We start from the raw sequence: 18,532 nt of genomic DNA on the forward strand, positions 1-18,532 counted from the left end.
TTAAACCTTTTAGATGGGTGCAGATGTAGGAGAGAAAAAAGTACTTTTTTATACTATTGGGATGCACACATAGAAAGTCTCTTCGTCTCCCAAGACCATCGAGGTTACCATCGGTAGCCTAATTCGCTCTAAACAGGAATGTAAACCGCTCAGACTTCCCAGCACTTGGTTTGGGCGTTTTAGCACAACCCCGTGACTGTTTCTCTCACAAATTACTGGGTGATTTCTGTTCATCCACCTCCCTCTTGCCCTATACGTTGACTTTCAACAAACGAGCGAGCGTGCTGGAGTGACGCGGATAGAGCATGCGGGCGGTGGCGTGCACTGTTGAACCCAACCTGCTAATTTAAAAGAAACAGGGACAGCAAATACTGGGCACCTACACTGGGGAGATACGACTAACTGTGGCGAGGATGGCGTCACGTAGCCTGGGGCTGCATGTAGCTCGCAAACAGGACGCTGCCAGAAACGGAGCTGTGGAGAGGAGGAATCTACTGACTGTCTGCAGGTAAAAGAATGCTCGGCTTGATTGTGTTAATTTACTAATTGGTGAGATGATAAATGACCGCATTCTCACGCGACCGGTTGATTGAGTGTGGATGCTGTTGAAGACGGTAGGGTAATTGGTGATATAGGTTATATTTCTAAATAGCGCACATAACCGACCAGCCGTTGTCTTGCTTCAGTGGCATTGCGTTTACATTACAGTATTGATGGTGTTATATCGACATGAACTGTAGCCTATAACGCCGCACTAGTTCCTGAGGGTTCTCCAATGGTCACACATACACACCCGCCGCCGCCACCTATGAGCCTTAATCATTCATGGAATCACAGTTACCTTCATTAATTAGGTGTCCAACTCAATACCGGTATTGTCTATAGATTTCACATGAACGAAGGTAATTCAGCACACAGCTATGAATTGGCACGGAACTGTGTGATGACTCAATTTATTAATCTGAAGTCTCATGCTCTTCGAACAGTATAAATAATAATAGTTTGGTGGGTGCTTATATTTGTCCTATTGCACATGTACAAGTGTGTATTATACGAAAGTGTGTGTGTTTTAGATGTCGTTCTCTGTGGATAACATCATGCTGTTGAACGCCCTATCAAGTATAGCTCCATCAGACCCAGCCGTATGCCCCCTGTGGTTCTAGTGAAGAGGGAGATTTGGTAGATGAGACATGCTACATACTCTCACTCAACCAGTAGCCACGTGAGCCCCTTTTTGCTGCTCCCACACATGACTACTGGTGCATCACCATTAAAGATCACTGCTATCAGAAAGCAGGGAGTGGGCATTGTATTCGCATGTTCCCAGGGCTGTGGTTTATTTTCATGGCGAGGTGGTGTATCTCATCTCCAAGCCATGGTTGGTGACAGGTGAGGAAACCACAACCGAAGATTTATCAGGCTTTGTTTTCCCTTTCTGGAGTGGCTTTTCACAACCTGTGTCAGAGTTTTCTCCAGGAATGTCACTTTTCTATAACATTTAATGTGCAGTTCTTGTGATATTATTTAGTTGGTTTGGTGAACTATGCCCACGTGGTGAGTAACCTTGCCTGATTCCCGAAGACTCATGTTAGCTCACTAAGCTAATGCCTAGGCTTTCTCAGTGAGCTAAGTCGAGCGCTTGGGACTATAAGGTTCTACTTGCATTTTGTCCAGATTGAGTTATTGACAGCCTTGTACTGTTCTCTACCTATACAGTAGTCTAAATACCCCAATTCATGTTAAGTGCAACAGAATACAATATAAAAAATCTCTGACACCTTTCAAACCAATGAGGGGTTGGAACTTTGAAGCCAATTATCTAGAACCTTATAGTCCCAAGCTCTCAAACTCTTAGTTGATGTATGCAGAGCACTTGGGTTCAATATACGTTAGTTTATAGTGAGCAACTGCTCTAGTCTTAATAATCGCTTTGGGTCATCAGGACCGACTCTGCCTTAACCAATGATCTGAATAATGAAAATATAAATCCTGTGGCATGAGTTCAGATCCAATCAAACACTGCTGCAGAACATGAATAGATACAGTTTATTGGTTTCATTGACTTAATATGCAGACAAGGCTGTGAAGTTCCTGTGTCCTCATCACTAAGGAATTATCATGGTCCACAGACACCAATACAGTCGTGCATCACCACTTAGTGTGGCAACTGCTTGACGTCCAACCGGAAAGCGCTAGGTTAGTGCGTAAGGCCCAGTTCATCCCTGGGGCTGGGCTCCCTGCCCTCTAGACCCTCTATACCAGGCAGTGTCTGAGAAAGGCCTTAAAAATGGTCAGACTCCAGCCAACCAAGTCATAGACTCTTCTCTCTGCAAACGCATGGCAAGTGGTACCAACAGAACCCTGAACAGCTGCTAACTCCAAGCCATAAGACCACTAAATAGTTGGTCTGGGTAGCTATTGGTAAACTATTTAACTATCTGCATTGACCCTTTTTGCACTAACTATGCTGCTGCTACTTTATTTATCTTGTTGCCTAGTCACTTTACTCCTACCTATGTCTACATATGGAACTCCATTACCTCGTACCCCTGGACATGGATTCAGTACTGCTACCCTGTGTATATCGCCAAGTTATCCTGACTCAGTACTGCTACCCTGTGTATATCGCCCAGTTATCCTTACTCAGTACTGCTACCCCGTGTATATCGCCAAGTTATCCTTACTCAGTACTGCTACACCGTGTATATCGCCAAGTTATCCTTACTCAGTACTGCTACCCTGTGTATATCGCCAAGTTATCCTTACTCAGTACTGCTACCCTGTGTATATCGCCAAGTTATCCTTACTCAGTACTGCTACCCCGTGTATATCGCCAAGTTATCCTTACTCAGTACTGCTACCCTGTGTATATCGCCAAGTTATCCTTACTCATTACTGCTACCCTGTGTATATCGCCAAGTTATCCTGACTCAGTACTGCTACCCTGTGTATATCGCCAAGTTATCCTGACTCAGTACTGCTACCCTGTGTATATCGCCAAGTTATCCTGACTCAGTACTGCTACCCTGTGTATATCGCCAAGTTATCCTTACTCATTGTGGATTTATTCCACGTGTTATCTTTTTCAAATGTTTTTCTCTCTGCATTGTTAAGGGCCCGTCAGTAAGCATTTCACTGTTAGTTTACACCTGTTTACAAAGCATGTGACTATTTTTGAATGTCATCTACCATGCTCTGGGAACTGTCATTTCTAATCACTGATGGGGTGGGGGGAGATGTATAAGGACAACCGTTTTAGGTCTGAACTTGTTGATCAGGATTCAGTGGTACACAGGGTAGACGGGCACTCATTTAAGTTCTCCTGAGACCTCTGAGCACCTGTGTCTACATGTCATCAGATCTATATGTGCCTAAATGCCGCCTTAGAAGTGGAGGAGAAGGCCACTAAAAACATCTGGTGATGCTTGCTGTGTTTTTTCTCTTTCTCTCTCGGTCTCCTCTCCCCCTCTCAATTCAATTCTAGGGGCTTTATTGGCATGGGAAACATATGTTTACATTGCCAAAGCAAGCGTAGTAGATGATAAACAATACAAAAAGTAATATTAAACATTACTCACAGAAGTTCCAAAATAATAGACATTTCAAATGACATTGTCTATATATAGTGTTGTAACGATGTACAATAGGGAAAATACATATGGGTTGTATTTACAATGGTGTTTGTTCTTCACTGGTTGCCCTTTTTCTTTTGGCAACAGTTCACACATCTTGCTACTGTGATTTCACTAAGTAGGTATGGGAGTTTATCAAAATTGGGTTTGTTTTTTGAATTCTTGGTGGATCTGTGTAATCTGAGGGAAATATGCCTCTATGCTCATACATTTGGCAGGAGGTTAGGAAGAGCAGCTCAGTTTCCACCTCATTTTGTGGGCAGTGAGCACACAGCCTGTCTTCTCTTGAGAGCCAGGTCTGCCTTCGGTGGCCTTTCTCAATAGCAAGGCTATGCTCACTGAGTCTACATAGTAAAAGCTCTGCTTAAGTTTGAGTCGGCCAGTGGTCAGGTATTCTGCCATTCTGTACTCTCTGTTTAGGGCCAAATAGCATTCTAGTTTGGTCTGTTTTTTTTTGTTAATTACTTGACACATTGGAAATAATTCTCTTTTTGTTTTCTCGTGATTTGGTTGGTTCTAATTGTGTTGCTGTCCTGGGGCTCTGTGGGGTCTGTTTGTGAACAGAGGACCAGCTTGCTTATAGGGGACTCTTCTCCAGGTTCATCTCTCTGTAGGTGATTTCTTTGTTATGGAAGGTGGTCTCTTTTCTGGATTTTGATAATTAGCGGGTATCGGCCTAGTCCTGCTGTGCATGCATTATTATGTGTTTTTTTTTTATGCTGTACACTGAGGAAATATTTGCAGAGTCTCAATTTGGTGTTTACCCCATTTTGTGAATTCTTGGTTTGTGAGCAGACCAAGACCTTACAACCATAAAGGGTAATGGGTTCAATAACTGATTCAAGTATTTTTAGCCAGATCCTAATTGGTATGTCGAATTGTGTTCCTTTTGATGGCATAGAAGGCCCTTCTTGCCTTGTCGCTCAGCTCGTTCACAGCTTTGTGGAAGTTACCTGTGACGCTGATGTTTAGGCCAAGGTATGTATAGTTTTTTGTGCTCTAGGGCAATGGTGTCTAGATGGAATTGGTATTTGTGGTCCTGGCGACTGGACCTATTTTGGAACACTTATTTTTGACTTACTGTCAGGGCCCAGGTCTGACAGAATCTGTGCAGAAGATCTAGGTGGTACTGTAAGCCCTCCTTGGTTGGTGAGCAGAAGCATCAGATCATCAGCAAACCGTAGACATTTGACTACATTTTCTAGTAGGGTGAGGCTGGGTGCTGCAGACTGTTCTAGTGCCCAATTCATTTATATTAATATACACTGCTCAAAAAAAATAAAGGGAACACTAAAATAACACATCCTAGATCTGAATGAATGAAATGTTTATTAAATACTTTTTTCTTTACATAGTTGAATGTGCTGACAACAAAATCACACAATTATCAATGGAAATCAAATTGACCAACCTATGGAGGTCTGGATATGGAGTCGCACTCAAAATTTAAAGTGGAAAACCACACATTATGTCCCAGATGTGCTCAATTGGATTCAGGTCTGGGGACCGGGCGGGCCAGTCCATAGCATCAATGCCTTCCTCGTGCTCCTCCTCCTCCTCCTTGCACAAAGGAGGAGGTAGCGGTCCTGCTGCCGGGTTGTTGCCCTCCTACAGCCTCCTCCACGTCTCTACCGGCCTGTCTCCTGGTAGCGCCTCCATGCTCTGGACACTACGCTGACAGACACAGCAAACCTTCTTGCCACAGCTCGCATTGATGTGTCATCCTGGATGAGCTGCACTACCTGAGCCACTTTTGTGGGTTGTAGACTCAGTCTCATGCTACCACTAGAGTGAAAGCACCGCCAGCATTCAAAAGTGACCAAAACATCAGCCAGGAAGCATAGGAACTGGGAAGTGGTCTGTGGTCAACACCTGCAGAACCACTCCTTTATTGGGGTTGTCTTGCTAATTGACTATAATTTCCACCTGTTGTCTATTCCATTTGCACAACATGTGACATTTATTGTCAATCAGTGTTGGTTCCTAAGTGGACAGTTTGATTTCACAGAAGTGTGATTGACTTGGAGTAACATTGTGTTGTTTAAGTGTTCCCTTTATTTTTTTGAGCAGTGTGTGTGTGTGTATATATCAGGTCGACCGATTATGATTTTTCAACGCCGATACAGATTTTAAAAAAGCCAATGCCGATATTTGTTTATGACAATTACAACAATATTGAATGAACACTTATTTTAACTTATCATACTGTAATACATTAATAAAATAAATTTAGCCTCAAGTAAATAATGAAACATGTTTAAATAATGCAAAAGCAAAGTGTTAGAAGTAAAAGTGCAATATGTGCCATGTAAGAAAGCTAACGTTTAAGTTCCTTGCTCAGAACATGAGAACATATGAAAGCTGGTGGTTCCTTTTAACATGAGTCTTCAATATTCCCAGGTAAGACGTTTTAGGTTGTAGTTATTATAGAACTATTTCCCTCTATACCATTTGTATTTCATTAACCTTTGACTATTGGATGTTCTTATAGGCACTTTAGTTTTGCTAGTGTAACAGTATAGCTTCCGTCCCTATCCTCGCTCCTCCCTGGGCTCAAACCAGCAACACAATGACAATTAGCGCGTGCTAACTAGCTAGCCATTTCACTTCGGTTACACCAGCCTCATCTCGGGGAGTTGATAGGCTTGAAGTCCTAAACAGTGCAATGCTTGACGCACAACGAAGAGCTGCTGGCAAAACGCACGAGAGTGCTGTTTGAATGAATGTTTACGTGCCTGCTTCTGCCTACCACCGCTCAGTCAGATACTTGTATGCTCAGTCAGATTATATGCAATGCAGGACACGCTAGATAATATCTAGTCATATCATCAACCATGTGTAGTTAACTAGTGATTATGATTGATTGTTTTTTATAAGATAAGTTTAATGCTAGCTAGCAACTTACCTTGGCTTACTGCATTCTCGTAACATGCAGTCCCCTTGTGGAGTGCAACGAGAGCGGCAGGTCGTTATTGCGTTGGACTAGTTAACTGTAAGGTTGAAGATTGGTTCCCCCGAGCTGACAATCTGTTGTTCTGCCCCTGAATAAGGCGGTTAACCCACTGTTCCTAGGCCGTCATTGAAAATAAGAATTTGTTCTTAACTGACTTGCCTAGTTAAATAAAAGGTATAAAAGAAAATCGGCAAATCTGCGCCCAAAAATACCGATTTTCGATTGTTATGAACTTGAATTCGGCCCCAATTTTACATACACTATGTTGACTGTGCCTTTAAACAGCTTGGAAAATTCCAGAAAATCATGTCATAGCTTTAGAAACTTATGATATACTTAAATTGTCAATTAGCCAATTGGAGGTGTACCTGTGGATGTATTTCAAGGCCTACCTTCAAACTCAGTGCATCTTTGCTTGACATCATGAGGAAATCAGCCAAGACCTCAGAAAAAGAATTGTAGACTTCCACAAGTCTGGTTCATCCTTGGGAGCAATTTCCAAACGCCTGGAGGAACCACGTGTACTATTGTTTGTACAGATGAACAAGTATAAACGCCATGGGACCACGCAGCCGTTGTACCGCTCATAATGGAGACGTGTTATGTCTTCTAGAGATAAATGTACTTTGGTGCGAAAAGTGCAAATCAATCCCAGAACAACAACAAATGACCTTGTGAAGCTGCTGGAGGAAGCAGGTACAAAAGTATCTACAGTGGGCTCTACAATTACTGGCACCCCTGACTGGCAATGCACAAACAATACTTTAAAAAAACATAAACAATATAATTATAGAGAAACTCAAAATACCAACATGTGAGAAGTATTGTACTTTATTAATGTTTCAATGGAACCAACCAAAATCATACAATTATTTAACCAAAATCAAGGTTTCATAATTATTGGCACTCATTTAGTACTTAGTGCAACCACCTCTGGCAAGGATAACAGCATGGAGTCTTTTCCTGTAATGTTTGACAAGGTTAAGGAACACATTTGGAGAGATTTTGGACCATTCCTCTATGCCTAACCTGATCATATTTTGGGGTTTGCACTTATCAACTGCTCTCTTCCACTCAGCCCACAGGTTTTCGATTGGATTGAGGTCCGGCCATGAGATGGCCATGGCAGAACATTGATTTTGTTGTCACAGAACCATTTCTGTGTGGATCTTGAGGTATGTTTCGGGTCATTGTCTTGTTGGAAAGTCCACCTACGGCCCAAGTCCCAACCTTCTGGCAGAGGCAACCAGATTGCCAGCCAAAATTGCCTGATACTTCGTGGAATTCATCATGCCATCAATCTTAACCAGTGCCCCTAGACCTCTGGAATTAAAACCGCCCCAAAACATCACTGACCCCCTTTCATATTTCACCGTGGGTATGAGGTGCCTCTCCTTGTATGCATCTCTGTTTCGACGTCAAACATGCCGATGCTGTTTCTGACAAACGTTCCATTTTGGTCGCATCTGACCAGAGCACCTTCTTCCAGTCATAATTTAAATGACGTTTGTCAAACTCCAAGTGCTTGCATCAGTGTCTTGGGGTCATTAAGGGCTTTCTTCTGGTAACCCTTCCAAAGAGCCTGTGGTTGTGGAGGTGGCTTCTGATGGTGCTTTTTGAAACCTGGTGACCCCAAGACATCACCAAGGCCTGCAATTCTTTCACAGTGAATCTTGGGGATTTTATTGCTTCTTTTATCATCCTCAAATGCATTTGCGTCCTTGACCTGTGAGCTTTTCAACTGTGCCATATCTTTTGAATTTAAGAATTGCCCTGACAGTGCTCAGTGGTATATTCAATAGTTTGAGGATCTTGTAGCCATTACCAGATGCATGAAGGTCTACAATCATTTGTCTCTTTTGAACTGCCAGTTCTTTTGTCTTCGTGGTGTTGGATGACAGTGGGATATTGCATGTGTTACCTCATTTTTATACCCTAGGGAAACAGGAAGTGATGTAATGGCTCAATATAGTTCCTTAAGACTTAGATAAACTTAAATAAGTGGAATTTAATTTGTTTTAATTTTTGGTAGATGTTATTTACAATCTTTAAGGGTGCCATTAATTGTGAAACCTTGATTTGGAGGACATTGATTTTTCATTAAATCAATAAATTATTTTGGTTCCATTGTAACATTTAATAAAGTACAGTATTTCTCACATGTTGGTATCTTTAATTATATTGTTTAAGAATTGTTGGTGCATTGCCAGTCAGGGGTGCCAGTAATTTTGGAGCCCACTGTATATCCACAGTAAAACGAGACCTATATCGATACAACCTGAAATGCCGCTCAGCAAGGAAGAAACCACTGCTTCCAAACTGCCATTAAAAAAGCCAGACTACAGTTTGCAACTGCACATGGGGATGTACTTTTTGGAGAAATGTCCTCTGGTCTGACTGTTTGGCCATCATGACCATCGTTATGTTTGGAGGTTAAAGGGGAGGCTTGCAAGCCGACGAACACCATCCCAACTGTCCCAACTGAAGCACGGGGGCAGCTTCATGTTGTGGGGGTGCTTTGCTGCATGAGGGACTTGTGCACTTAACAAAATAGATGGCATCATGAGGCAGGAAAACTCTGGATATATTGAAGCAACATCTCAAGACATCAGTCAGGAAGTTAAAGCTTGGCCACAAATGGGTCTTCCAAATGGACAATGACCCCAAGCATACTTTCAAAGATGTTGCAAAATTGCTTAAGGACAACAAAGTCAAGGTATTGGAGTGGAAAACAAAGCCCTGACCTCAATCCTATGGAACATTTGTGGGCAGAACTGAAAAAGTGTGTGCGAGCAAGGAGGCCCACAAACCTGACTCAGTTACACCAGCTCTGTCAGGAGGAATGGGCCAAATTTCACCCAACTTATTGTGGGAAGTTTGTGGAAGGCTACCCAAAATGTTTGACCCAAGTTAAATAATTTAAAGGCAAAATGCTACCAAATACTAATTGGGTGTATGTAAACTTCTGACCCAACTGGGAATGTGATGAAATCTATTATTCTGACATTTCACATTCTTAAAATAAAGTGATGATCATAAGTCAGGGAATTTTTACTCTGATTAAATTTCAGGAATTGTGAAAACAAGTTTATGTATTTGGCTGAGGTGTATGTAAACTTCCGACTTCAACTGTATATATCTGTGAGACTCAGTTAAGGTCAGTGATAAAGTAGTCTAGGGATAAGCTATAGGTGTACCTACCGTAGGAGTCCCCTTGAAGCCTACCATTGACTATGTACATACCATACCCAGCGTGCAACAAAGCGGCAGGAATTGTGACCTGTTTTTGTTGTGCCTAGGGGGGTATATGGGGGAGGGAATTATATATTTTATTTAACTAAGCAAGTCAGTTAAGAACAAATTCTTAATTACAATGATGGCCGAACTCGGATGACGCTGGATCTAGTTGTGTGCTGCCCAATCACGGATCCAAACCAGGTACTGCACTGACATGCAGTGTCTTAGACCTCTGCGCCACTCGGGAATGCTGTCACCTCCAGGTAGGTGTTTGTCCCCCTGTGTGCTGAGGTGTCCGGTTCTGGCATTTAGGTCGCCACAGACTAGTACATGTCCCTATCCCTGGAAATGATAGATTCCCCCTGCGGGATGTCGAAGCGGTCTTCATTATAGTATGGGGATTCTAGCGGGGGAATTTGGTATGTCTCCCTCTTCCTGTGTATGTAATGGAAAAAACTGAAACCTTAATGCCTGTCCTGTTTAGAGGAAGCTTTATCTGCCCAGTCACCCCACTGCCACTTAACCTGCTACTGTGTGTCTGCAGTACAAGCCCCACAGCACAGAGATGACTGTTGCATCTCTGTCTGAGCAACATGGAAATGAGGCCATTTAAGACTACTGCGATGCATCCCTGTATTCCAGAATCAACGCACAGTCATTTCCTGTGTTTGCTTCATTGCATTCTCCTCAGTGCTTAATAACCTAGACACTAGTTAGGGCTCCTGACCAGAGATACTCTATCATTGTTGTCATGCCCCACAATCTGACCTCTGGGCAATCTACCTATATGCTTATGACAGTGATTTAAAAATAATAATAATAATTTTTGTATATTGTCAACGCTCCACTGATAGTGTGCAGTAGAGATTGGGTTTCCTAAAGCCTATAAATCATCTGTTCAGTCAGATGATCTCCCGTCCCTAGAGTCACATTTAACAGCATGTCAGAAAAGTGCTGATCCGGTTGGAACCCAGTGCAGACTCCGTTAACTGTGTGTGTGCAGGTTTTCAGTGAAGACGTTGCTTGACCGCTCCTGTTTAGACACGATAGACGAATCCTCTCCAGAGTTCACCAACTTCGTCTCCATCCTGGAACAGATCCTCAGTCACAGACTCAAAGGTAGAGTAACACACCATCACATGCTAAAAGCCCGTCCCATCTGGACCACTGCAGGGTTGCTGGGTATAGGAGTCAATATGCCACCTATAAATGTAGCTCTCTCCCTCCTCCCAGGTCAGACTACGTGGTTTGGTTATGAGACTCATCGTAGTTTCTGGGATTATGTGAAAGCAGCCTGCAGTAAAGTCTCTCCCAGCTGCATCCACAGCATTGAGAGCATGGAGAATGTCCGCTCCTCCAGAGCTAAGGTGTGTGTGTGTGTGTGTCTGCACGAGAGAGGTTGCTGGTTACGCTGGAAAGCCTTGAGCCATGGACCTTAATGATAACATCAATATTCCCACAGATCTAAAACACACACACAACTCTCTCACCCTTTTCTGATGAAATTACACACAGAACAAAAGATGGCTTTGTTCAGAAGCTTTAAACAATGAATACTGTAGTGTTGTCCAAGAGAACGCCACAGCTCCGGCACACACGTACGCACCCATGCATGTGCAGGTGCACAAACTCAATCAGCTGACTGAGGCTAAGTAGGAAGGGCAGCATGTATTTGTATTATAATGATGTCTGTTTTAAAGAGCTACTATGCAGGTCTGATGTATAATGGAAACTTAAGAACTGTGTGTGTCCACAGGGTCGGGCGTGGATCAGGCTGGTGCTGATGGAGAAGAGGCTGTCTGAGTACATCTCCTCCGCCCTGAGGGACTTCAAAACCACCAGGTCTTTCTCTCTGGCACACACACACACACAATGGCAATACAAAACACCAGACTGAGTTGAGTGTTGGTTTTAGGTGTTCTGAGTATGGAGTTAGTGTGTGTTTTCTATGTTGTGTAGGAAATGGTATGAGGATGGGGCCATCATGCTAGGTGAGGAGGCAGGGCTGCTAGCAGATACACTCATCGGTCTCAACACCATTGACTTCAGGTACCCATATATTATTTATAGTGTTGCTGAGTCAGAGCTCAGGTTATACAGTAAAGGTCTCAAAGTGTGTTTTCCTCTGGTGGTTAGCTTCTGTCTGAAAGGGGAGGGGCTGAATGGAAGCTGCCCAGCGGTGATTGACTATACGCCTTATCTGAAGTCGATTCAGAGGTATGTGGGATTCAATCTTTTAGTCCTTTACCTGCTATTATGTACCCTTCCCCCTGTATGTGCCCTATAAGTTGAACTCCTACCCCCTCTGTCGTACCCTCTGAAGTGTGCCCTTTCCCCCTGTGTAGAGAGAACAGCATCAGCAGTGATGAGGAGTTGAGGACCCTGGGGAGCAGCGGCAGTGAGAACACCACCCCTGAAAAGATGGCCGCCAGCACTGCGGAGGCCATCTTAACCGAGCAGAGCAGCTGGGTCTGCAGGTGTAAACGACTCGAGCAGAAATACCGCATGGCACTGGAACAGAAGGTAACGTCTCAGTGTGTGTGTATTGTATGTGTGTGTGTGTGCTGCAGAACACTGTATTGCACTATAGAATGCAGGTGTATTTGTGCATGAGACACTGAGACTGTGAGGAATAATTGGAAAGTTAGAAATCAATGTCAGGCTAACTGTCAGTGCTCTGTTGAGGAAATGTGCTCTGTTGAGGAAATGGAAACGCACACAGCTTGATATCATTCATTCCATCCTCACCAGAGTACAAATCTATAGTGCCTCCTTTACCAAAACAAAAATCTTCCCTTGTTTATCTGTTTTGCTACTGCAAAAAATGTAATGCAACAACTCACGTGTGTGTGTGCGCCAGTGTTATCTGGAAGAGCTGGTTCGTCTGAGAGAGGCCCAGCTGTCTCAAGTGATTCCTCAGAACAAAGCTCTTCAGCAGAGACTAACAGACACACACCTCTCACACACACTGGAGAAGGAACAACTAGAATACATCGTACTGGAGCTCCAGGACCAACTGTGAGTTTGTGTATCTGTGAGTGTGTGGAATGACCAGCTGTGAGTGTGACATTTTAACCACAGCGAGAGGGCCAGGGAATGCAGGAGTAGTGCACACAGCTATGTCTTACTATACTTGTGAGGACTTCTTGGGCACCAACAACCTTAACTCCTAAACCTAACCCTAATTCTAACCTTAAGACTAAAATAGTTATTTTCACAAGTGAGGACCCGCAAAATGTCCCCACTTTTCTGAGGACTTATACTTACAGGTATAGGAAAGTGTGTGTGACACAAGGTTGTTATTTGAAATTCAGTTTTCTGATCCACTTGTCTTTTTAATTTAGTTTATTTTATGAAGAGAAATATATAAATATTTTTTGTTTTAGTGTTAGGGGCAGACTGCCACTATGGGCCAGTAATACATAAGGTGATGGGACAGGTCATAGGTTAACCTCTGTGATCGGTGTGTATAATGCCATGTTAATACCATGATCCTTATGATGTTTTTAAGTTTGGTTTAAAAGTAGACTTGGTAAGATGACGTAGATGCACCGTGTACACAGTAGTAGTGTGTCAATTTCCACAACTGGGCATTGGAGCGTGAGGCTTAACTTAACCTCTGTTTTTGTCCCGTAGCTACCATGTTGCATCGTGCAAATCTCAATGGCCGTGTTAGTGGATCACTTTTGTCAAGCCTTTCAAAATGTGTTGCATTGTGGGAGAAAAATGGTCTGACTTGCACCTACATGTCAACTGCTTGAAAGTTACAAAAATGTGATCAAAGGTTATTATTGACTGCAAGTTTCTGCTCTTCACCAACTTAATTCTGCAGCCATCGCCTGTATTGTGGGAAGCTCTATTGCCAACCAATCATCAGGGTGGTTTTGTTTGACCCACGCGAACGTGACCAAAGACATGACTGAAACAGGAACCATATAAATAAATGTGCTCTCTCACTAATTGATAGTGTACATTGTACAATGATTTCAGTTTGTGTGTGATATGGGGAATAGATGTTTATTTAGACATAAAGAAAACATTTTATAAACAACACTGCCATGTTGATCTGAGCCTTGCTGTTGGAAAACCACATGACTTTCGGCTGTCGCAGATGTATCTCCCCTGACTTCACTCCTTGACTTTTGCCTGCAGTCGGATGCTTTCGGCCTTACCACTCAAACACCCCCAATATCTGCGGTGCTACTCATGGCACCGTCATCTTGCTGAATCTACCTTTAAATGTTAATGTGGCCTGCCAGATTCAGAAGCTTAAACCCCATTCTATTTTATTTGAGTTCATTTTGGAGTCAAAGATAATAGTTTGAGCATAGTTTTAGTTTTTCAAAACAGACTTGTTCATTTTATTTCAGTTTATAGTTTTTTCATTTGTTTGTTTTACTGTAATAACCTTGGTGTGATGACTTGGCCTGGGTGAATCATCATTAATGGTGTGATCAATTTCATCTCTTCCTTTCCACCTTCTGATCAATATTTTAATTTGGGTTGTGAGGATTTCCTTAGCTTTCCAAATGCTGGTGTTGAAACTGCAGTCATCTCTCAAACCAACAATCAGTCAGGGGTATGGATTTACAGACACAACATAGGGAGGAGAGATTACAGAGAGACTGGGGTACGTAGCATATTTTGGGACCGACTGTTCCAGGAACACAATAGGAGTAGCTAGTGTCTTGACAGTATAGGTTTGTGTGCGTGTATATTTCATCCTGCTGAAGGATTGTGCTGAAGAACCATGACTTGAGGTCCAGACAAGAACTGACTGCACATCTGACCAATCAGTGGCCTTCACCCAGTGCCATGGATACCAATGCTGTTGCCTTGGATACCATGCTGTACAGGAATAGGGTGGGGCAGTGGGAGGAGTATGTAAACAGGGATAAATTCCTATTCCACAACTTCCTCACTTACACGCCATAGTATGGTTTTATACAGTCCACCCAAATGTGGTGACAGCTTATTTATTTATTTATTTATTTATATATATATATATATATATACTGTACCTGGTGAAGTTCTGTGAAAAAAAAAAAGAATTTTAACATTCCAAATGGTTATTCCAATGTAGCCATCACACTACTTAAACGCAGCCAGAGTCCACTCTAATGTCTCTGTGTTCTACAGGAAGAATTTCCAGAGTCTAGAGCAGCTGTCCCAGACCTCTCTGGAGCCCTCACACACACTCAACCTGGACACTAGACCAGCCAGCTCACACTGGCACCACCATGGTGTGTGTGTGCATTTCTGTGCTCTCCCCCACTACCAATAAATAATATTTATTTTCTGCATGTGTTAACCCCCTCTTCTGCTCCCCAGGGAAGGAGGACACCCCCTCTCTGATAGGTCTGTGTGGGTCTCTGCAGTCAGTAGCCAGCAATAAGTCCCTGGCCAGCCAGAAGTCCAGTGAGTGTCTAGCCAGCCCCACCACAGAGATGACCAGTCCTGACCTCACCCCATCCTAGAACCAGAGACCAAGAGACCCAGCACATGGTTTGGAGAAAGAGAGCCAGATTTGGATCCTGGAATTGGAACTCAGCCTTTTTGAATAACATTCTACCCCATCCCCTCCTAAACCCAGAGATCTAACTTCGTCCCCAGGCTCAATTGATGGATTTACCAGGGATGCAACACAGGTCGTAAAATCATACAACTGTGCATAGAGATGTATTTATTGGGATTTCTATGACTAAATCTCATGGAATCTGGATCCAGGAACTCTGCGTTTTAAAGAAATATTGAAGGAACTCATAGCTCAAAACATGGGAGCCGCAGTCGATCATTTGGAATTTACAACCCGGACTAACCCTGGAACCAGCTCTTCAGTAGTCAGTCCTTCAATGTAAGCGCAGAGCCGTTGGAAAAACCAGGACTGTATTGACCAGGACCAACCTCATGTTTATTTATTTGTTGTATATCTGCACTGATGGGAAAACAACTGCATAGTTGAAAGCCAGTTCCGGGTAGGTATACTGTTGTCACCTATCTTATGTGTTCAGATCACTGCAGACCAAGGAGAACGCCACTTGACACTATTGGGATGCAGACCTTTTGTGTCACTTAAAGGACTCCTCATGATGTAAACATGCTCAGCATCCCAGAGATTGACAACTTGAGGAATTGCTTTCTTTAGGATTTATTTAGGGAGGGGAAGGAGTGAAGGTTAGGGTTTGTTGTTTCTCAAGTGTTAAAGCCTGTAGACTAGTGGTTCTGTTCATGCCTCTTCAACTTGCAGGTGTTGTTTTCCTGTTACCCTGGCAACTTAAGTGAGCTCTACTATAGATGGCCATGGTGGGTCTGTCTCAGCGGCCAAAAAATGCACCTCAAAGAACGGACATATTTAGGTATTGTATTCCTGCCAGAGGACTGGACTATCCTCATTAATTATAAGTCTTTCGTGTAATCATGCTTCCATGTTGGAAGGGCCTTGAAATATCTAGAGGAGAACAGTGTTGCTTTTGTGTCTTCTGTTTCTACGGTCAATCATCTGGTACCTGACTTGTAGCCATAATCATATTATTGATGGTAGTTTATGAGATACATTCAATATCAAAATAAAGTCGCACACTCCATATATAAACTCCCAGTAATTTATTGGGTATTTACCAACGTTTCGGCCTTCTTCAGGCACAGTGATGGCGACACATTGGTAAATACCCAATAAATTACTGTGAGTTTATATATGGAGTGTGCGACTTTATTTTAGTTTATTTGCCATTAGTCAGCACCTCCACACAAACACATTTTTCTGGGTGTGCGCCAGCAATTTAAAAAAAAAAATTGAATATCTCATCCACAATCCGTTTTGGATTTAACCACACAGTATTATGTTATCTTTATGCGTCAAAGGGTTTGTTCTCAGGAAATGTTTCCTGTCCAACAGGGTTAGGTTGAACATGATAGTCTGTATTAGGGTTGCATGTTCTGTCTGACTGCATTGAGATTTATTTTGATCAGAGGCATGTAGGGAAAGTGTTCAGGGTGTGTTCTGTGTCTGTCACTCTCTCACACACACAGTTAATTGTATTGCGATATTGCACATTGATTTATTACTTTTATTTATTTTCTCCTGCTATTTTGAATAAACATACTGTACTAAACAATATATTTAGTCTTTAAAACAGTATGTTCATTCCCCATGTATACACAGATCTCCATGTTTTACCCCTACCATGCCCCTAGTGTTAGAGCGGGATGTAACGGTTAACCCAGCAGGCCCCTGCCCAAAATAAAGTCCCTGACCGTAACATTAAACTGGTGTTTAATGACCTTTTTTAGAAAATGGCTTATAGAGTCCCCCCACTCTCTCCTTAAGGAGCTGTACTGTCTCACATATCAGTTTACATGGCAATGCACATTTTACTGGCTTCACACACCCAGATCTCCCAGATCTATGTGTATCTGTAAGATAGTTTGAGTCCTGTGTCTTCTAACTGCAAAACTATTCATCAACACTGTGGTAAGAAAGCTGCTGACTAAACCAGGGTGAGTTTTCACATAGAAAGTAACCTCCAAATGCCAATAGGGAGTGAGACAATGGCCTCCCAGGCATCTGTCCCAGAGAAGGATCTCTCCTGTCCTGTGTGCTCAGAAAACCCTAAAGGAACCTGTCCTGTGGCCATAGCTGCTGTCTAGCCTGTCTGGAGTCATACTGGAAACAGATGGAATCATGGGAATGTCCAGTGTGCAGCATAAAATGCTATAAGGATTCGATGGATCTTGCTCTGAAGAACCTGTGTATGCCGGGTGAGCGTTTCAGTTAAAAAACATGTCTACACAGCAAGCTACTCACACTGTTCTGTCTGGAGCATGAAGAGCCTATCTGTTCTGTGTGTGAGGGTTCAAGTAAACAAACACATGAATGTATCCCAGTAGATGAGGCTGCTCTGGATCGCAAGGTACGATACAAATTATCAACTTAACATACACAGCAGCTGGAGGGATTTAAAGAAGTTAAGCTCTGCTGTTTCTTCAAAGCTTTGTTTAAGTAATGTTACACGTTCATATGCATATTGCATTGTATCAGAATGATTTTTTTGCATTTGGCTTGAGCCAAAAGGGGTCCCCTAATTGGACATAAATATTACCCAGAAATTACGTAATTAGACACCTTCCCACGAATATGAGCAAAAGCCTTAAAATAAGGATTGTGTGGTTTCCTGAGTCTAGAAGTTGATTGTTATATCATGTGTATATGAACCATAGAGGCAACACTCAAGCCAACATTTTTTTAATTGTACCCCTTTTTCTCCCCAATTTCGTGGTATCCAATTGTTTAGTAGCTCGGGAGAGACGAAGGTTGAAAGTCATGCGTCCTCTGATACAACCCAACCAAACCGCACTGCTTCTTAACACAGCGCGCATCCAATGTGTCGGAGGAAACACCGTGCACCTGACAACCTTGGTTAGCGCGCACTGCGCCCGGCCCGCCACAGGAGTCGCTGGTGTGCGATGAGGGCGCGAACCGAGTCTCTGGTGGCACAGCTGGCGCTGCAGTACAGCGCCCTTAGCCACTGCGCCACCCAAGCCAACATTTTAAGTAAACAATAAGCAACGAACGTTCCATACAGCCTCTGAAACAGTATAATGTTTTGAAAAACCTTTCAGATTGATATGAAATATAGTGTAATGCCTGATGACACACTGTCTCCAGAGGCAGGCCCAGAAGACAGAAAATCAGATTCAGGAGGACTTTGAG

At 42.9% G+C, this 18,532-nt stretch overlaps 1 protein-coding gene across 2 annotated transcripts; it reads left to right on the plus strand.

The window, feature by feature from the left end:
• The first annotated feature begins 233 nt into the window (after positions 1 to 233).
• Positions 234 to 16,939, plus strand: rundc3b (RUN domain containing 3b). 2 transcript variants are annotated; one of them, XM_024389545.2, is made up of 10 exons: positions 238 to 508; positions 10,826 to 10,941; positions 11,056 to 11,189; positions 11,579 to 11,664; positions 11,782 to 11,871; positions 11,959 to 12,039; positions 12,168 to 12,345; positions 12,683 to 12,840; positions 14,962 to 15,065; positions 15,154 to 16,939. In XM_024389545.2, exons 1-10 carry the CDS (start codon positions 414 to 416, stop codon positions 15,297 to 15,299), a joined length of 1,188 nt encoding a protein of 395 aa, XP_024245313.2. In that variant the 5' UTR covers positions 238 to 413; the 3' UTR covers positions 15,300 to 16,939. The 2 variants fall into 2 exon arrangements, with proteins under 2 accessions (XP_024245321.2, XP_024245313.2); XM_024389553.2 differs by lacking the exon at positions 14,962 to 15,065 and having other exon boundaries at positions 234 to 508.
• The last annotated feature ends 1,593 nt before the right edge of the window (positions 16,940 to 18,532 follow it).

This window comes from Oncorhynchus tshawytscha, linkage group LG03 (assembly GCF_018296145.1).
Source record: "Oncorhynchus tshawytscha isolate Ot180627B linkage group LG03, Otsh_v2.0, whole genome shotgun sequence".
Classification (NCBI taxonomy): Eukaryota; Metazoa; Chordata; class Actinopteri; order Salmoniformes; family Salmonidae; genus Oncorhynchus; species Oncorhynchus tshawytscha.

Bases quoted from the DNA above. Each gene is read 5' to 3' on its own strand.
- rundc3b (XM_024389545.2), top strand. From the start codon at position 414: ATGGCGTCACGTAGCCTGGGGCTGCATGTAGCTCGCAAACAGGACGCT. The intron at 11,190-11,578 runs GTGTGTGTGTGT...GTGTGTCCACAG, and splicing joins TCCGCTCCTCCAGAGCTAAG to GGTCGGGCGTGGATCAGGCT. The intron at 11,872-11,958 runs GTACCCATATAT...TCTGGTGGTTAG, and splicing joins CTCAACACCATTGACTTCAG to CTTCTGTCTGAAAGGGGAGG.